Below are 22,159 nucleotides of genomic sequence, written 5' to 3'. Positions count from 1 at the left end.
TTTAGAAACACATGGCAACAGACATAATACATCTTGCTTTGCTAATATAAAAAGTAAATGCCTTAAAATAAGTCATCCACCCAAGCAAACAGAATCTGGATATGCAAACTTTAATACAACTTTATGAACCAAAACTAACAAAAACTGAGAGACTAGTTGTCTCATGCAGGAGGGTAATTTCTTTTTCACAAAATGATTCCTTCCTCCCAAATACGTCACCTACCTCTTGGGAATATTTTTATTTCTGGTAGAAGATTCTTTAGCTGAATCAAACCACTGATCTAACTAGCTCAGTAATATTAGAATCAGGGCTTCAAAGAGCAGTCTCTCTCTCTCTCTTACACAGCTCACTTTCAGTTGTGAGACAGAGGCACTTAAAATGAACCTTACTGCAGGAACTATTTGCAATGCTCTAGATTTAGATTGCTGCTCTTTCCCTGCTATCACTGTCAGGCTGAATTTTCACCAAATATTCAATGCTGATACTTTTAGAACTGTTGAAAATGTCATCAACCACTAATGATGTAAAATTAAAACAGGTGAAATTTTAATTTTTTTTACTGGTATAATATTTCACTGTTGGGCATTTTTGAGTTTCAGGGTTTAGTGACCATAGGCAAGACAGCAAGGTTCCTGAAATTTCACCAGCACCTTCACCAGCTTATTTAAAGATAAAGTAACAATTAAGGAAGGACAGTTTGTTTTTATTAGTCTTTAGATGATGAATTGATTTCCTATTAGTGTAGGTTGGTGAGGGCTGATCTCTGATTGTTCTTTCTTTTTGCCTGATCCTGACTGATATTTTGGTGGTATTGGAACCTGGTTGCTTTATTTATGAAATGTGTTTTATTTCTGAAATGTGACATCAAGTAAATCACATGATTATACCCTTTGGCACTAAGCTTTACACTAATCTCATTCTAATAGTATAGTGGAAAAAATGAATTCTTTGTATTTTACATCTAATCTGTAGTACAAGCTTCTTTTTATGTTCTTAACCCCTCTTATCAGAAAAATAAATTTAAATGTAGATTACTCTAGGTTATCTTGTTGTTACTGCATAAGTTTAAGTAAGCTGTAACGCAAACATTTTATAAATATTACTCTTCCCAAAGGATTATAGAAAATTGTAACACTCTCATTTTATAAGAGCAGAATGCTTAAAAAACAGGGAAATTGATATTTTGGCTCCACTCTACTAGAGCATTAAGTACAACAGAAATATACATTCAATAAATACACACCTGGCCATCTGAATCAAAAGCCAAGCAGGCAACTCCATGGGTATGTGCATCTTTTAGGACAGAGACAGCCTGTACATTGTAAGAATCCCAGATGCAGATATAAGGTTCCTTGCCAACTTGTCCTGTAGCCACAAGGGTTTTATCAGGATGCAAAGCTAGGCTGGAATAGAGTCCAAAAATTAGAGTTTGTTATTACATAGCGCACATATTAATGAACAGATATTCAGTGATGTTTTTACAATTATTCTGCTACTATATAAACTCATTTTCTGTTCATATGCATGCAAAACATTGCAATTTTTTTGTCGTCTTATGAATGTGTTCCAATTGACATTTTATTGGAAGATTACTGTAACTTGGGCTTTCTAAATGCAAACCATGTTCTGGTCTGGTTTGCACTCTACCTCTACTTATTTATAATAAATGGAATATATGTCTCCACATGACTTATATGATTGAGGTATTTAATATGATCTTGTAATTCCCAAAGTTCTATTCAAGCTTCTATTTTCCATCATTTAATAATCTTTGACTGCTTCATACATGTTTTTCAAATGATGTTTAATGACACTGAGGATCTATCTACCCTATATGGTTTTCATACAATGACATTTCTGAACTGGCATACTGTAGAAAACAAAGTAATATTCAGGCACACTTCCTTATATTTTTATTCTCACAATAAATTACAAAATAAAAAATGGATGTAAATGTATGTTTATTATGCATAGAAATTCTCCAAAATGTCAAAACTTATTGAATAATGCTACTCAATGTTATAAGTTTTGAAAATTATGCTTGTAAAGTTATATTGAAAGTGAAATTTATGGAAATTTTAAACAATATCTTATAGAGTAGATGCAGTTGACAGCAGGAGAAAATAATTCAAAAGCATTTTTTATGAATAGAAATGTTTGAGTCTAATAATTTTCTAATTCCTTATGTTACTTACAAAGAGCTATATGTGAAAATACAATTCATATTTCATTGAGAAAAGGTAGTGCTCTTTTCTTAAAGATAGCATTGATATTTTGTTTACTTTTAAATGAAAAAACAACAGTAATCAATTTATCATGAATATTGAGGAAGGTATAATCGCATTTATTATATTTATTATATTAATCTGAACAACATTGAGTTATCACCTATTAAAACAATTATTTGTTGAGTATATGTGAGAATCTAAGTATTAAAAATAAATCAATTAAAAATTTTTTCCCTCAAGAGTCCAGGCTAGTTTTATGAGGGCAGCAAGAATGCAAAATTATTTTGAAATTTGATAGTTAACAATTCTATATTGCAATATTATATAGCAAAACATGTTGCTGCAATACAGGTCAATTCTATTCATGAAATTTCATGTCATTTCCATACTAGAGATTGCTAGCATCTTCATAGCAACACTCAGCCACTGTTTAAGTGATATAAAATAATGGTTGGGTGACTCTAGGTGATATAAATTGAAAAGAAAAAAAAATGTAAAAGAAAAAAATAAATTAAATGCTTGTATTTATCTACTGATCTGTACCATAAAGTTATTTTCCATTTAACTTCACCAGTTTTACATTATTTGGTATTAAAATTGCAGAATTTTCACATTTACCGTTCAACTAGTCAGGCGAGAGCTTGCGGTGAGGCTGCAGGGAGCTCAGCCTCTCAGGCAAGAGCTGAGGTGAGGCTGAGCTAGCTGCTGCCTCGCCATGGATGACTCTGCTTAACTGTTTTACATGATCTGTAATGAGACCATATTGTTGCCTCTCTGTATGTCGCTTTTAATAGTTTAGCTGATGTATATAATATAAAATGGAGTGTTTTTTGTCAACAACTATGTGTGGAACGTGTTTCTTGCACTGAGCGATCATAAGACTAAAAAGTCAGACTAGGTGAGGCATGTAGTTCTCCTGCCTCATAGTAGAGGGTGCTCGTTCTTCCTGTGACTCAGCAGCAGCAGAGTAAGTGACAGCTACAGAGCTCGACGACATCAAGGACGACTTTCTTCCCTAGCCATCGAGACAGAGAGACTTAAAACTAAAAGAAGACAATGAAAAATTCTACTAAGTTATAGATGCTTTTGTTCAGAAGGAGCTGCGGATGGACTTCATTTATAAGTAAAGGTAAGACCCATAATAACTTCATTTTTTTTTCAATTAAATGTGCTTTTTTGTGTGCTACAGTATGTGTAAAGAATGCTGATATGAGACTTTAAATATAACCTGTTAACTGCTGCCAATCAAATATTGGATAAGATAATTTGTAGGATTTTAATGTTTGTAAATCTGATTGTGATGACGTCAGTGCTTCACCAGCCATAAACCTCACCGCACGTCACCGGGTTAACGTACTATGCAAGTGCCACTTTTGAGTACTGTCCCATGACAAATTTAATGAAGAACATCCCTGCCTATCATATTTACTTCTTTAGAATAGCTTACATATATTGATAATAATATAATTAATATAATGTAACATTTAAAAGCAGTATATGAGACAAAAGTTTAAGTAATTATAAAGTCAATAATAAGCCAATAGCATGTTTATTTCTTTATTTTTTCATTTGGGCTTCTAAGCTACCAGACTTTGAATGGATTAATATTCCTTTTCGATCAATTAAGCTGCAAGCCTAAATCATAACAATTGTGAAATCCCAGTTCTCAGATTGATAAACCTAGCAGCTGTTTCTCAAACAATCAAGGACAGTTTGTCCTCTTTCTGTATGGCTGGGGGTGGACTTCCCATGTTCATACATTTAACAACTCAACTCCGACATTCTGGATTGCCTAATAAACACTTAGGTTTATTTATGGTAGAGCGATTTGTAAACATAATTTGCTGCTAGAAAAATTCTTAAATTTGACTAAGGTCACTATAAGTCTATGTTTGCTTAGGGCTATTTTAAATCAAATTTTGATCTCTGACTTAGAGATTGTTCTTCAGATCCTTATATTCTCAGTGTTACAAACAAAACCACATATTCTTATTAACATGGAAAAATATCCTTATCAGAAATTTCTCCATATTTTTGTGGCAACCCAAAATGTTAAAACAATTTAATTTGGTCAGTTTTTATTACACAGTATGTAAGCAAGTTGTTTTGAAAGTATGAAAAATGTCAACCTCCTGAACAGTATTCTTCTTACCTTCTTTTGCAACTTATATAGACTTTCAGAAATTTGTAACTTCCCAATCTCTATCAGCTATGAGGGGATAAACTATGTTTTATTGCATCATTTAGCTAACATGGTTTTACCTCCACAACAGACATTAAATGCACTTTTCTTCTCCTGCACTTCTTCTGGGTAGTGCCCTTAAATGCTTTGGGAGTCTTCCCTTGGTCTCATTCATTATCCTGCAAATCCTATTTTTATAAACTGCTAATTTTGTTTTAGAATTACCAGCCAACCTTACTTTGGATATGGAAAAGACGGACATTTGGTCTTTTTTCATCATACACTGGAGCTATCTAATCCATTTTAGCCATTATAGCATCTTTAGCTGCCAGCTAACGGATTTGCTATCTCTTAATTTATTTAATTACAGTCAATGGCCAACATGTGAGGACAATCTGCCTGTGACATCTGTCACCTGTAATTATACGTATGTGGGAATAACCTTGGGAAAGGAGAAGGGAAAAGATGCTGTCTAGAGAATGACCACATAAAGAAGAACCTGCGGCTGAATAAAGGGGAGAGAAAGAAACTTAGAAAGTATCCGCCTTAACTAATCAGGCAGTAAAAAGAGGAGATTTGTACTTTTGGACTTGCAAGATTCTGATAATATAACCCTACAATAAAGTAGAACTAGCTCATTTTGTTGTGTTTCCACATAGTGGAAACTATGTGTGTTTTGGGATTGGGTTAAAACAGTGGTCCCCAACCTTTTTATCGCCGCGGACCAGTCAGCCTGTGATAATTTTACCGTGGCCCACTGAGCGCGCGCAGGGGTGGGGGGGCGTTGTTCGCGACGACACATTGATTGTTTATATATCAGATTGTAAATATATGCCAAATAGATTGCAATCGCTTTCTGGACTTCCTCTAAATTTGCAGGTAAATGCTGCAATAGATATATAGCTCCCATCAGATTGATGATCACCCAAAAATGTTATTCATTGAATTCACTGTGAATCCTTTCTTAGTAAGTGCATTCAAGCCAGCCTACTACTAGCTGGTAGCCTCTCTGTCCATTCACCAAATTATCTGGGACAAGGGTGTCAGAGTGACATCGAAAATGTCAAGGTAATAGCCATGACTATGAAATTAAAAGCCTATTTATTCTTTTATTTGCATCACATAAAAACCAAGATGGTTCCCATCTTGAATTTTTCTAAATACATCCTACATACAACCATGATGCAGGAGTTTTCATTCAGCAAGAAAAAGGAACCGGTGACTTGAGCCAAGTCAACATCTGGAAATCTTATCCCAGTCATATCCAACCTAGCTTATTTTTTTGAGATCACCTCAAGGCGAGCTGGAGCGGGACGCGCTGCGCCACGAGTTGGAGAGCTTGGAGAGGCTGAGCGCGCAACTTGGAGAGCTGCGTCTCCGCCGCCTGGAGCCCGAGCTGGCCCGGCGGCAGCAGCAGCTGGAGGGGCTGTGGGCCGACTGCGCCGCTCTGGAGGCGCTGCTGGAGCAGCTCCTGGCCGAGCACGAAGGGCTGCAGGAAGCGCGCAAGCAGCGGCCGGCCGCGCTGCTGTCTGCCCCGCGCGTCCTCCGGGCCGGGCGCTCCGAGAAGCGGCAGCTGGCCTCCGACTACGCGCTGGTGCTGAGCTGGAGCTGCGCGCAGAGCCTGGAGCGATACGAAGCCGAGTTGCGGGCGCTGCAGGAGCTGGAAGGGGGCCGCCTGGGCCAACAGGACCTGCGCAAGCTGCGCGCGCAGAACCAGGAGAGCCGCCGGCGCCTCGAGGAGCTGTGGCGCCGCTGCCGGGAGCTTTGCGCACTGGGCGAGCGGCTGGAAGAGGAGCGGCTGGCGCAGCAGGAGAGCCACGGCGCCCAGCTGCAGTGATCATGGCCCCCGGCCGCTGCGCGGCCCGGTGCCAGGTACTCCGCGGCCCGGCACCGGTCCACGGACCGGGGGTTGGGGACCACTGGGTTAAAACATCCACTCCATCCTAATGCAACTCTTCCATTCTCCTTTTAAAAATATTTCAGAAGTTAGACCGCTGGGGCGTAGAAAAAAGGTGGGTATAGGGCAATTTGGCAGAGATATGTAAAACAACATGGAAAATATGAACTTTATTTTCTTCCTTTACACAATGTTAGGTAGGCTGATAGGCATAGCTGCTAACTGGTAGGTGGGCAGGAACTAGGCATAGACTAGTGCTCTTCCCCATGTGTGATGCTTGGATCTCGAACCCGGGCTATTGGTTTTCCAGCCAAGTCTTAACTACTGAGCCATTGCACGGTTACAGAAAATGTTGCTTAAATCATCCTTAAAAGTTTTCTTACACTTTTTTTAGCCAAGCTCAAAGTGTGTCTCTTCAATAAAGATAGACACTTTGTTAGCATTAATCCAGCATATGCTTTCAAAGTGATGCAAATAAAACATTTTGGTTATTGCATGGACTAGAAGATTCCCCCTATGAAATAACTACATAAATGAACCCATAATACTAGGTTCCTGTTATGCAGTTACCACACATAAGGTCATTAAAAATGTTGGATGCTTAGGTACCATCTTAAGAAGGGCAGGATATATAAATGTATATTTCAATGTTGCATTTTTCAGAATTGGAAAATTCTAATAAATTGAATTGGAGACTTTAATTTTTTAGATGTGAAAAATGTGTAATGGAATACAGGTTGAAAAACATTCTTAATAATTTTAGGCCATGCATTTTCTATTTTTCTATGTGTCCAGAAATATTCCTTTGGTTTATTTATTTGCAAAAAAACTTTTTAGTTTGCAGAGGTATAGGAAAGGAAGGAAGAGATTATTTATATTGAATTTAATTCAGAATTAGTTCAGTTAGAAATAGAGTTGATTAAAAGAGTGATAAATGATCTGCCAGCAATTTAAATCCTTTCATTAGCCTGCAAACATAAAGGCTGAAAACAAGCATTTCCTTTCCCTGGTTTCCTTCTGATTGCCAATAAACACAAAAATACTATACTAATGAGCATATCCACACTCAGTTCCCTCAAAGAAGGTATGATATCCAGCAAAGCCCCCTTATGATCATTACCCATCCAGATATGTCAAAACCTGAGATATTAAGATACATTGTTAATCATATCTGGAAGGCATCACTTTGGAGAGATCTATTTTAGGAAGTGCATAAGTAGATTTGACAAGCTTGCCAGGAAAGTACACTAGATTATGAAAGGTTTAAAAGTATTCAGAAAAACACAAAGATGATATGATATTATCAGGTGGAAGCAACTTATGGAGCTTTGTGAAGAAAAGAGAAAGGATGCAATGGAGCATTATGGTGATTAATCTTCCCTTGCTAAGTAGGCAGCATTAGTTCATTGACAAAAACCTATTTATAACCATGTGTCTGTGTTTAGTAAAATTCTCTGGAAAATACATGTGCAATTATTTAACTTTCTATTATTGAGAAAGCTTTTCATTGCAATCTAGAATCTAAGATTCTATAGAACAAAAGAACAGTCCAATGTGTAGAAACAGTATGTCCTTTTGTAAAAGCAGATGTTTTCTTTAAACCCTTTACTATTATGCAGAGCACAATGTCACTCAATGAGTAAATAAATTCTAGTAGTAATTGAAAAGTTATTTTAACACCATGAAGGAATGCAAAATGAATGTAACATTATTCTAGAAAAAGACAGCTGATGGGTTATCGCTAAAGCCATTGAGGAGGTTTTCAAAACACATTTGGCTTACTTAGGCCAAGTGTCTTTTAGCAATATGAAGCCACTTTTCATTTCCTTCTTTCTTTCTTTCTTTCTTCACATATTAAGACTGAAAGTGCTGAGGAGAATTTCTGTGAGAAAAATAAATAACTTTTCTTAAATAATATCTTTATTTCAGACAATACCAGCTGTACACAACCAATGCAGTATTTAAACAGTAGCAAAAGGATATATCTAAAATGGTGTGGCATGAAAAAACATGAATTAAATACAATTCAAAGTATTACAAGATGTAAAGGAAAGAGAAGGCGTGGGTCTACTTAATGTGAAATTGACAATGTGTGTGCTGAAAAAAATATTGCATGTTTCCAATAAATCGATCAGGTAATAATAGCGCTGGAATAGTTGGCAGAAAGAAATATAGCTGCACAATGTTTTTAGACAGGACAGCATATATATAGAAAACAATCTATATCCCACTTGCACTGTTGCAAGAATATTGTGAGAAACACTTTAAAAAAGATAAAAAACATAATTCACAGATTTAACATCTGAAAAAATTCACCATTCATCTTTTCAAACTATGCTACACCATATCTTAAAGCTATGTTTCTTCTTCAGTAATAAATTATACCTGACACAGTAACATTTGTCATGATGTCACTCTCATATGCATTCAGGAATGTCACTAGAATTCAGTTTTTATTTAATGAATGAAATAAAGCAGAAAAGACTTTGGAAAGTTGTAATCAACGGGGGCAGGTCACTTTAAAGCCTACACATTAATGGAGCACAGAAGAGTCCAATGTGAGGAAGTTCACATGTATCATGCTTTTAAAATATCATATCTCATGATGGGAACTTCATAATATTATGAAAATCATCTAAATAGTACACTGCAGAAGTCCCTTACAAAGTTGGAATGCAGGGCTGCATATGTAATATTTCTACCGTAGGTATATATCTTTCTACCAGAGGGTTATGCACCTTTTTGTATTTGAGAGAAGGCAAATATCACTGCAAGTGGAATAATGGAAAAAGGGGACTATGGCATACACAGAATGGGATTTTTCTGAGATCAGGAGGATAGATTTGGGGAGGAAAACTAAAATATGTTAAGCCTATTTTAAGGATTGTATTACATCTTTATTATTTTTTTACATCCCATCATTATTGTTTTTACAAATAAGTCAAGATGACACATCCAACGCATCTTTCTCCTCCTATTTTCCCCAAAGCTTCAGATACTCACCCACCATAGACTAGTACTGGAAAACCACTTGATGGCATATAAATACCCAAATTCATCTTTCTTCATAGGAATTACTGAAGTATCTAGTCCTAATACAGTCTTTGTCAATAATTTTCCCAGGGATTTTGTCTGGAAAATGCCAAAGATAACATGTAACTTTCCTCACTGCTTAATTATCATGTGTTGGGGCTATTAGTCCTATCATTAAATTTATGAGAATTTTAGTCCACCCATCTGGAGGACTGCAGGCTAAAGAAAGCTGATGATAACCAGCTAGAGTAGTGATGGCTAACCTTTTTGTCATTGTGTGCCAAAACATGTGTGACAGCGTACGTAGCTGCACCCATAATGCAATGCATGCATGCCCCCGTGTGCCCCATTCCCTCCGCACATGCGTGTACAACACCCCACACTCCTCCCGCACATGCACATGTGTTCTGACCCCCCTCCTTGCTTGTTCACAAACGACAGCCAGACAGAACTTCAAAGGAAATATCTTTATCAGTCCCGGCTCAAGATGGCTGCGAGCCCAAAATAAACATAGATAAAGTCTCTGGCAAAAAGTTACACAGCAAATGCAAAAACAAAACTCTTACAGCAAACCAGGTTTACAGAAAGCAAATCACTTATCCAAGTGCCTCTTTGAATCATGAACACGAACAGGAACGGAACTGAACTCACGAACAAATGAACGACATTGACTTCTGCCACTAAGGTGTGGCACCATCAGTCTTTTATCCACAGGAGGAGAGCCTTAACAAGCCCCAGCTCTTGTTATCTTCTCCCGGGAGCATCATGAAACCACTCACTGATAGCAGCTCCAAAGGCTCCTATCGATCCACAACACACATGCAACCCCTGCATACCAGTGTGCCTAGTGTGCTTCCCTGCAGCCTCCCAGGAGAAAAAAACAGGCCACGCGGGGAGTGCGCTGCACCCTCTGCACCCTGTTCTGGGGCTAATAGACCTCCCTGCACTTATAACCCATAATGCAATGTGCCCACGACCCCACGCATGCCCCGCCCATTCATGCACGTGTATGCAACCCCTTGCACTCCCCCACCCCCTGCATTCATGCACATCTCCCACATGCGTCCCGTCCCCCACGCATGCACGGCAGCCCCCAAAATCAGCTGGCTGGTGGAAGCTGAGCTGGGGTGATGCTTCGCGTGCCCGCAGAGAGGGTTCTGCATCTCACCTGTGGCACGCGTGCCATAGGTTCGCCATCACAGAGCAAGAGTAAATTGCATATGAAACAATAGGCTCATTTAAATGTCTGAGCTTTTATATCCTCGACACCCAAAGCAGTTCAAAGTGGTAAAAGAAGAAGTAAAGAAAAACTTTTGTAATCTATGTTGTTCTTCATTTTGCCCAGCAACCTTCAATCTATTTAGGTATGTTACATCTGGGTTCATTTAGCTCAGTGGTTCCCAACCCTTTTTTGGCCATGCCCCACCTACACATCTCTAAAATCCTAATGCCTCCCCCCATGGTGAAATATAATTCTTACTTTACTCAAAAAGTGTACTCACGCAAAGGAAGCCTAAAAGACCATTAACTTGGTTTAAACAAGGTTCAAATTGCCCCCATTAAAAATCAAATTGCTCCCTTGTGGGGCATGGACCCCATGTTGGGAACCACTGATTTAGCTCATTACTGCTATTACTATAAAAGATGTTTTGCTCTTGTATGAGTGGGTTGTTTGATTGGTATTAATTTCTTTATAAAAGTCTATCCCCCTTTCCAACAAGCCCTTCAAGGAGTCAAAAATAGTATTCTACCTCATAAGAATAAGTCTTAATCTTTACTTTTCAAGATGAATGATGTATAGTCATAATTACTAACAAACTCCTCAATAAGTGGATATTATCAACATTTTCAAGGACATTGATAGCTAAATTTGTCAATTTGTTTTTATTTATTCTCTCTTCCCTCCCAAATTTAAAACATTATACAATAAATGATTTCTCAACACAGAGCAGCATATCTAACTCCAGGTGTAATTCAAGGGTGGGTTTCGGCTGCTGCTACTCAGCACTCAGGGATGCGCTTCACGCGCACACTTGATGCACACTACGCACACATGCGCAGTACTTAAAAATTGTTTCTGTGCATGTGCAGAAGCAAAAAACAAGAGAGAACCAGTTCGGGGGGGTGGCAGGCCGAGTTACTACCTACTCGGTCAAACTGGTCCGAACTGGTGGGAACCTACCTCTGGTGTAAATGGGTTTTGTCTTTGTTACTGAAACAGCTATCAGAATCAGTTCCAATTGGAAGCTAATGTGCATGCATTAAGAATGTATGTAGAAACAGGATATTCTTTTCTCTAGTCAATTCCAAATTTTCTAAAACTTTTCCTGTACAATTACATCTATGAACCCATAAAACTATGACATTGCTCTAAGCATTAACTTCCCGGCTCACAAGAGGAAAAAGAACAAACTGGAGACATCATACAGTATGGTTCTTGCCTACTGAGATAATCAGTATAACAGCTTAAATTGTTCCTGCAGCTATGAAATCTAAATGCTTACCATTCCTATAGATGTATATAGTATATATACATCCAAAATGAATAAATCAACATAAAACAGGGCAACGTCCAAATCAGATATTATAAAAAAGCATATTATATGACACACTATCCTAGTTTTGCATGTTTTTATAGTTTTAAATTGTTTTCAGTATTTTTATAATTATACTTTTTGTACCTCTATTTGTAAGCTGTCTCTCAGATTGCAATGGGGTAATAATTCTAGTAAAGAAATAAAACATTTGCAAAAATACAATTAACACAATTGGGTTTTTCTAAAGTCAGCTAAATAAGGGATCTTTTTATATTTCTGGAAATCTTTGGGATTGTCACTAATCATCTCCCATGGGTTTGGCAAATATCATTTGACTATATGTACATATCACTATGTGTGCAATCTATAGGTAGTTCTTGACTTATGACTGCAATTGAGCCCAAAATTTCTGTTGCTGAGACATTTGTTAACTGAATTTTGTCCCATTTTATAACCTTTCTGGCCATAGTTAAGTGAGTCACTATAGTTGTTAAGTTAGTGACAAAGTTGTTAACTGAATCTGGCTTTCCCATTGACTTTGCTTCTCAGAAAGTCGCAAGAGATGATCGCATGAGTCCAGGACACTGCAACCATGAGTCAGCTGCTAAATGTCTGAATTTTGATCATGTGATCATGGAGATACTGCAATGGTGATAAGTGTGAAAAATGGTCATAAGTCACTTTTTTCAGTGCCATTGTAACTTTGAATGGGCCCTAAATGAACTGTTGTAAGTCAAGTACTACCTGTATACTGTTGTAGGAAAAATGGCCACTCAAAATCAGGAACCAAAGAGACTGTAGATAAATGCAACAAATTATATGGAATTGTGTTAACTATATGACTATTTGGTTTCTTGCCAAATAATTGCAGAAGAGCCCTGAACAAAGCAAGGTTTCAGATTATATATATTTGGTTTGTTGTGCTGCACAAGAAAGATAAAGAATATGTTGTAGATCACAGTGTCCCTTACTCTAAAACAGTGTTTGTGAAACTTTTCAGCACCTAGTGCCGAAACGGGAGTGTCCATGCTTGCGTGACAGAAAGTAGAAGAGCAGCCGCCTGCTGCACATGCGCGTGCAGGGAAGATGATCTTCTAGTTTCCGGCACATGCATGTGCACAGGCCACCTGGTCTTCCAGTTTCTGGCATGCACGTGCATACAAAGACCAGCTGGTCAGTGTGCATGCGCGCACCGGAAATCAGAAGAGCAGTCACCCAGTGCGAATGTGAGCGCCAGGAAGATTATTTTCTGGTTTTCGGCATGCACATGCACTACGGCCACCTGGTCTTCCAGTTTTTGCCATGCATGCACACACAAAAGTCAGCTGGCAGTATGCATGCATCTGCCAGGAAGATGATCTTCCGGTTTCCGGCATGCACACCAACCACCCGGTCTTCCAGTTTCTGGCACATGTGCATGCTGGCCGGCTACTCTTCCAGTTTCCGGCACTCCCGTGTGCATGAAGGCCATTTGGCCAGCACACTGGAACCCAGAAGAGCAACGGGTGATGGCTCACGTGTCCGGAGAGATGGCTCTGCATGCCACCTCTGGCATGTGTGCCATTGGTTCGCCAACATGGTTCTAGAATGTCTTTGGTAAGAAGTTGAGGAAGAAGCTAAGGTATCCCAGCATTCTTTCACATTGTAAAGATTCTATCCGGCTACCATGACATCAATGTATTGTATAAACCTTATCTTTATACATACGTAGTCATGATGCCTGCAGCTGGTCCAATGAAAAACTGTACAAAAGAGATGGTTTGCACTCATCCAAGAAAGGGACTGAGTTTGGCATTAAATTCACACATTTTCTGGATAAACATTTAAACTGAACAGCGGGGACAGAGAATTAATTGATACAGAACATTATCTAAAACTCACAGGGATATCAGTGCATGTAACATAGATGTTTGGCCGTGAAAGATTATCACTCCTGCTATCAAGTAAAACCAAGCATTTAATAGTGAGTGCCATACCATGTGGATGAATCATACAAGTGGCAAGAAAATAGGGGCAGTCAGGCATAACACAGGTTATGTAGACAGTAAACACAGGGTCAAACAAAATGGACTCAAATGTCTATGCACCAATGCACAGAGTATGAGGAATAAACAGGGTAAATTAGAAATTCAAGTAAATGAGGGCAGATATGATATTGTTGCCAAGAAACTTGGTGGAATAAAACCTACAAATGGAACATACAGCTACAAGGATTTAAATTATTTAAAAGAAATAAACCAAATAAAAGAGGAGGTGGAGTTGCACTATATATAAGAAATAACTACATCTCTACAGAAATAAAGCACAACAATGAAGAGAACTATCTTGAATGCATTTGGGTCAATATTAAAGGTTGGGGGGCGGGGGAATGACATTGCCATAGGTCTATACTACAGGCCACCCAACCAAGCAGAGGAAGTAGTTGAACTTTTTGCTAGTCAGCTAACTAAAGTATATAGGAAGCAGACCACAATAATAATGGGAAATTTTAACTACCCTGACATCAACTGGGAAACAAAATCTGCACCAAGTGGAAGATCAAATAGGTTCTTAACTAACCTAGCAGACAACTTTGTTTCCCAAAAAGTGGAGAAGGGGATCAGCCATATTGGACTTAATTCTGACTAACAGAGAGGAAATGATAGAAGGTGTTAAAGCCATAGGAACCCTGGGGGCCTATGCAATATTGGAATTCAATATTATGCAAACACAAGTAGTAGAACAAAGTGAAACTAGAGTCTTAGACTTTAAGAGAGCTAATTTCAAATAAACTTAGAGAGAACTTGGGAAGAATTCCATGGATGAGAATCCTCAAGTGGAAAACAACTCAAGAAGCTTGGGAAATTTTGAAAAATGAGATTACAAAACCCCAGTTTAGCACAATACCAATGAAGAAGAAAAATAACAGCTCCCAAAAGAAACCAGCATGGCTGCATAAAGAACTCTCTGACAAATTGAAAGACAAAAAAGATAAGCATAAAAAGTGGAAAGAGGGGGACATAACTAAGGCACAATATCAGCAAATAGTCCAAGCCTGTAAAGATGAAGTGAGGAAAGCTAAGGCTCACAATGAAGAAAGGCTTACTATAAAAGTAAAAAATAACAAAAAAGCTTCTTCCAACATGTTAAAAACAAGAAAAAAAGTTAAGGAAACAATTGGTCCATTGCTGGGAGAAAGTGGCAAGAAGGTGACAAGCAAGAGGGAGAAAGCAGAACTATTTAACTCATTTTTTGCATCTGACTTTACACAAAGGGATCAAACAGTCCAACCTATCAAAAACAGCACCACAAAAATCAGATTAGGAACACAAATTGAAATAGGGAACAAAATGGTAAGTGAGCACCTGTCTACCCTAGACAAGTTCAAATCACCAGGACAGGACGGATTACACCCTAGGGTTCTGAAGGAACTGGCAGACGACATCTCAGAACTACTGAGCTATATCTTTCAGAAATCCTGGAGCACCGGGGAACTGCCAGAGGACTAGAGAAGAGCTGATGTGGTTCCCATCTTCAAAAAAGGAAAAAAAATAGATCCAGGAAGCTACAGACCTATCAGCCTGACCTCAATACCAGGAAAGATTCTGGAAAAGTTAATCAAGCAACCAATTAGCAAACACCTAAAAGTAAACAAAGTAATAGCCAAAAGCCAACATGGGTTTGTCAAAAACAGTTCATGCCAGACTAATCTTATTGCATTCTTTGACAAAGTGACAAAATTAGTGGACCAGAGGAATGCCGTCAATATAATTTACTTGGACTTCAGTAAGGCATTTGATAAGGTAGATCATAACCTACTACTAGATAAAGTAGAAGAATGTGGGTTAGACAGCATCACCACCAGGTGGATTCGTAACTGGCTGACCAACCGCACTCAACATGTAGTCATTAATAGAACTTCATGGAGGGAAGTATGCAGTGGAGTACCACAAGGCTCTGTTTTAGGCCCAATACTCTTCAACATTTTCATCAATGATTTGGATGAGGGAATAAATGGGGAACTCATCAAATTTGCAGATGACACCAAGCTGGCAGGAATAGCCAACACACCAGAAGACAGGCTTAAGATACAGAAGGATCTTGACAAACTTGAACATTGGGCACTATCTAATAAAATGAAATTCAATGGTGAAAAGAGTAAGGTTCTACATTACCCCAACACTGGGAGTCTTTAAGATGATGTTGGATAGCCATTTGTCTGGAACGGTATAGGGTTTCCTCCCTAGGCAGGGTGTTGGACTAGAAGACCTCCAAGGTCCCTTCCATCTCTGCTATTGTATTGTACTTAGGCAACAAAAACGAAATGCACAGGTACAGTATAGGTGGTACCTTGCTCAATAGTAGTAACTGTGAGAAGGATCTTGGAGTTCTAGTGGACAACCATTTAAATATGAGCCAGCAGTGTGCAGTAGCTGCCCAAAAACCCAACACAGTTCTAGACTACATAAACAGAGGGATAGAATCAAGATCACGTGAAGTGTTAATATAACTTTATAATGCCTTGGTAAGGCCACATTTGGAATACTGCATTCAGTTTTGGTCACCACGATGTAGAAAAGATGTGGAGACTCTAGAAAGAGTGCAGAGAAGAGCAACAAAGATGATTAGGGGACTGGAGACAAAAACTTATGAAGAACAGTTGCAGGAACTGGTTATGTCTAGTTTAATGAAAAGGACTAGGGGAGACATGATAGCAGTGTTCCAATATCTCAAGGGTTGCCACAAAGAAGAAGGAGTCAAACTATTCTCAAAAGCATCTGAGGGTAGAACAAGAAGCAATGGGTGGAAACTAATCAAGGAGAGAAGCAACTTAGAACTTAGGAGAAATTTCCTGACAGAACAATCAATCAGTGGAACAGCTTGCCTCCAGAAGTTGTGAATGCCCCAACACCGGAAGTCTTTAAGAAGATGTTGGATAGCCATTTGTCCGAAACAATATAGGGTTTCCTGCCTAGGCAGGGGGTTGGATTAGAAGACCTCCAAGGTCCCTTCTAACTCTGCTATTGTATGATACTGTATTGTATTTTATACATATGCATGTACTGCACACTTCTCCCTTTCATACCATTCCATTCACACTCTAGGAAAGTCTGCTGTCTGGTTTCCATTCTGTTTTGGCAGTCCAGTGCCAGGGACCTCAGACTGGGCCAAAGGTTTTACTTTCCAACATGACAATGATCCTAAGCACACAGTTAAGACAACACAGGAGTGGCCCAGCCAGAGCCCTGACGTGAATCCTTTTGTATATTTGTGGAAGGATCTGAAAATGGCTGTCCATTGACAATTGCCATCCAACCTTATGGAGTTTGAGAGGATTTGCAAGGAAGAATGGCAGAAAATCCCCCAATCCAGGTGTGCAAAGCTTGTTGCATCATATCCAAAAAGACTGAAGACTGTAATTGCTGCCAAAGTTGCTTCAACAGAGTGAAGGGTCTGAATACTTATGCCAATGTGATATTTCAGGGTTTTTTTTTCTTTTTAATAAATTTATAGAAATTTCTAAAATTCTGTTTTCACTTTGTCGTTATGGAGTACTGAGTGTAGATTAATGAGAAAAAAATGAATTTCAACAACTGTAGAATCAGGCTGCAGCATACAAAAATTGACAAAATTGAAGGAGGTCTGAATACTTTCTGAATGCACCTGTACATGATAGAAAGCTAGCTAAACATCCATAGATTATACTTTCCTTCTGCATAATTTTAATCATATTGGTCTTAGCACCTGAACAGGGAGCAGACAAAAGCACATTTAAAAGCACATTTAAATCTTTACTTTTGAAAAGCCACTACTGGTAGTCCTCAACCTATTCTGTAATTGGGCCTGCAATTACAGTCATTAACAATTAAGTCATCACATGACTGTCTGGTTTTATGACTTTTGTGGTGGTAGTTAAGCAAATGGAGCCATCATTAAGCAAGCCCATCGTTCATGAAGAGTGATTTCTGTAAGTAAAGTGTCGTAAATCCAGCAAAAATGTCATAAATCATGGTCAAAGGATGTTGCAAATCTCTGTAAATGCTGACCGGTTACCAAGTGCCCAAAATGCAATCATCTGATCATGGGGGGATGAGGGGGAAGCAATCACCTGACCATTAAACATAAATATAATTATGCACTGTGCTAGAAAGAGGAGTTAAAATTTACTAGTGTTTTTATTTAGCCAACATGAAAACCATGATGTATTATTACAGAAGTAGTAGCAGTAACTTCAGGTTTGTACACTACCCATTCCCTTTTGGTAAGGCACAAATAACTATTTCAGAATAAACTAATTTAGACTAATTGCAATTAAACATTAGATTCCATTTTTTGGCTGAAAAGAAATCAAACCTGATCTGGCTTAACTGAATATATTATATATATAACCTACATCCAAGTAAATATCCTGATGATTGAATTACATATAAAGGTAGGAGAAACTGTTTTTGAACAACAAAAAAATATTACCCCACGGTTAGAACAAATGTACACAAAGTATCATATTCCCCAATAAGATTTCCAGCATTTGAAGTTATATTTCACCAAACATATTTAGGAAAAAATATATGTTGCAAATAAAATCATATCATACACATGTTTTTATAAATTAAATATTATATGATAGATTTGCAGAGGGTGGTAGCATAGAGATACTGAAGACAGGATATTAATTTTAATCAAAAATTGAGGTAAAATTAGCACTATTTCTGGTGGACAGGAATCAATATAAAACTTAGTCAGGATGGCACAACTGAACAATTTTCCTAAATAAAAAGTAGAAATCAGATTCCAAATTAATTATGCCAATCAGCCTTAGTATTCATAATTTTGGCTGCATAGAACACACCCTAGCACAGGTGAATTAAAAAGAATACAGGATGATCCAAAGGACAGATCCAAATTATAATAGTATAATTACCTAACATATAATATTTAAGCATCATAAACTAGCAAATTGAAAAAAAAATGATCCTGTTTTTGATATTACTTTTATAAAACACAGCAGCCAGTTTCAGAATAATTTCTATTTCAAAATAAATGAAAAGTATCATAAAGATTTCTGTTTCAGACAGAAAACAGGTAATCTGGAAAGTTCCCTTTTGTATATATTTCATCTTTAAACAAACAAACAAACAAAAAGGTATGTTATGTTTCTGCTGTCTGATATTGTGGCTATAATACTGTAGCCACTTTTCTGGAAGTAAATTCTACTGAACCCAATAGTATTTACTTCTCAGTCAATATGTACAGCATCACATTATAAGTTCCTCTTCCATTCAAAATGCAACTGATATCAGAATCATGAACATGGCTGAAAACAAGTGGCACTTTGTAGTAAAGATAATCAGTATGGAAACATAAACACTATACCCATATTGAAATTATAGGATCAGAGTAAAAACTGCTTTGACTGGAATACCAGATGTTACAGCTACTATATATCATATGTAACTTACATCTTCCATACATATACCCTATTTAGGTTTTAGCTATTACAATTGGGACAATAACGAAGATAATAATGAGCTATCTGAAAAACTGCCTTAGTTTTTCAAAGAATGAGCTCCAGACTTGAGATTTAAGATACAATTTCTTTCAAAATCTTGGGTCATAAATACACAAAAATAAAAAATTAAGGAGCACCCAAGCACATTCAACACTCAGTGTATACATATTTTGACATACTCATTTTTAAAAAATGCAAGAGGTATGCTAAGTCGTGTGAAGTTGGGGAGAGCTGTTTAATCAAACATTCCCTCCTCACTGCACCCATTTCTTACCTGATAATGTCATCATTGTGCCCCAGGAAAAATTTCTGTGTATGCTCTCTGGTGTTATAAACCACGCCGACTCCAGCCACAAAGTAAACCACTTCTTTGCCTGCTGTGTAGTACAGGTTGTTGCGGCACTGATGACCCCTATACCCATATACCCACTCCAGATGGAGCTGGCATCTAGGAGCAGTCCGATCTGCCATGACAACCTCCCTCCCTAAAAGCACAGAAAAAAACTGGAGCTATTGCCCCCAGCCCCACGTTCTTGCTTTTCCTGCTTCCTTGTTATAAATGATCTCAATTTTTGCTCAGCTGCCAAATCATTCAGCTGCCCTTCCTAATGCTGAGGATTTTTAGTGAAAATGCATCCCGAGTCTTGCTCTGCTGCTGCTGGATTCCTAGTGCTGAGCCGCCACCATAATCTTCTACTGCCAAAGATGAGCAGCCGTTGCTGCTTTCCCAGTTTTGCAAGCCAGATAACTTGGAGGGGGGAGCACACGCATTGAGGCAAATTCCAAGTCAAATACAGTGGAAGGCATGAGCCTCTCTGCATCAAGTGCAGAATACAGGTGCTGTGGATATCATTATGCCTTTTAAGTTTCTTGAAAAGAGTAGGTCACTGCCTTTCAAACATGGTTATAGTTCTTAACTGTGGAAAAAGTGCAGCTGACATGAAAAATAGCTTTAAAAAAAATATCTCCGCACATTCTGTGGCTGGGTAATGAAGAAAGTAGTCTTCTACAGATTTGCAACTAAGTGTAAAGGCAAGATATTTCTGTAAGGAAAAAGAAAGATGTTTTTATGTATATATGATATCTACATACTTTTGTATTATAGTTTACTATTTTAAAAATACTGTAGTCTGAAAGGTAACAGCTAATTTGGTGTAGTGGCTGAAATGCTGGATTATAAACTGGAAATGGTGAGTTTTATTCTTCCCTTAGGCATGAAATTGGAGATTTACCTATTGGTCACTAAGAGCTGAAAATAACTCGATGGCACATAATCAATCAATCATAGGCATGAAAGCTGAGACTGAGTTTCTCTCAGATCATGCACCTTACAGGATTGTTGTTATGGAGAAAATAGGAGGAAGGAAGCCTTGAATTGTACAAAATAAATGCACATAAATACATAAATATAGTAATAGGAAGTATTAAAGAACAATTTAAAAGCAATGAAATGGTTACTTTTCAAATAAAGGTGGTATATTAATCTTTGCAAGGATATGCATTATAAATCAAACAGTATAGTATTTTGCTTTTCCCATTCTCTTCACAACAGGAGGTAATTTTTTTCTCATTTTACTGTGGTTCCCATACATCCACTCTACCAATAAAATGATAACTCGCAAACTCATTATTTGTATCAAAGGACAAAAGGAGAGTGATATTGGAGGATGGGGGGAATCCAGGACAGCACACACAATTCTGCATGGGCATCTCTGTAAGATGCACCGCCTATTACAAATTTTCACCAACTGCGTCACTACTGCCCTCTGTCCTTCTGATTCTCTATTCCAGTGTGAAAGTAAATAATAATAATAATAATAATAATAATAATAATAATAATAATGGGCAGTTCAGTGTGTGGAGCTAAATGCTACTTTTCTTTTGAAGTAAGAAAAGTCTTTGTTCACTTTAATATATAACTTTTAAGTAATGGTCTGTAATGAATATCAAACATTTTTAACAGAGGTTAGCTACAAATTATACAACAAAGAAGCAACCAATTAAACTCCCATAGAGAAGAAACTTGAGTCCCCAAATCTGAGAAACACAGGATCACTTATTTAACATTGGGCAGACATAATAGAGTAACAGGCAGTTGGATGAGAACCCTCTCTTAAATATTTTTTAACCACAGGGGAAAAAAGAGCTTAATAATTTCCTGCTTTTAGAGGGAAGTCAAGGTAATTTGATTGAATTTCACAGTGAAACGAACAATCCCTTTGGGAGTTTCTGAGGAATAGTAGTGATGTTATACTCTGGCAACATATCAAAAACAGGTTGCCTCAATGCCAAGACTCTATTTTATAGTAACACGAAGTATGTCTGTAACAGACATCAGTCCCAGAGTGAAAGTTATGAGTTTGTCACAGATTTCAGTCTAAAAACTCCTTTTGGTTGTTTTATATATTTTAATGCAATTATAAAAGTGCCATACTTTATACAAAGGATGAAAATTTGGATACTTTTTGACTCTGGTTGTAACTTATAAATGTTGGGTAAGTTCTTGTGAGTTCAACAAGACTTCATTTTCAGTAAATGTGTACAAAAGCTGCTAGACTTATTTACAAGCTGAATATACATTTCAGAGAACTGTCATATAGTTCAATGATATATTTTATGTTCTGGATAATTGCAAAATAGACTACAACAATGCATAATTAAACTCAGATATTTGGTCTCCTGTAGCTCCACAAGATAAAATATAGCTTAGGATTCCTCTTTAGATTGTAACTAATTGTTATAGGAGGGAGATAAACTCAACTCTTCAATACTGCAATTTAATTTTTTATTGC

General features: G+C 37.7%; 1 protein-coding gene across 1 annotated transcript in view; it reads right to left on the bottom strand.

The window, feature by feature from the left end:
• EML6 (EMAP like 6) overlaps window positions 1–22,159 on the bottom strand; it is a 122,538-nt gene that overhangs the window by 98,358 nt on the left and 2,021 nt on the right. Inside the window, exons 2-3 of the mRNA XM_032215432.1 lie at window positions 19,642–20,410; window positions 1,245–1,404 (exon numbers count right to left, since the gene is read on the bottom strand). Of these exons, the coding sequence (XP_032071323.1) occupies window positions 1,245–1,404; window positions 19,642–19,838 (357 nt within the window). The 5' untranslated portion in view covers window positions 19,839–20,410. The remainder of the gene's footprint in view (window positions 1–1,244; window positions 1,405–19,641; window positions 20,411–22,159) is intronic.

Source organism: Thamnophis elegans, chromosome 4 (genome assembly GCF_009769535.1).
Source record: "Thamnophis elegans isolate rThaEle1 chromosome 4, rThaEle1.pri, whole genome shotgun sequence".
Classification (NCBI taxonomy): domain Eukaryota; kingdom Metazoa; phylum Chordata; class Lepidosauria; order Squamata; family Colubridae; genus Thamnophis; species Thamnophis elegans.
This window is presented reverse-complemented; position numbering and strand designations above follow the sequence as displayed.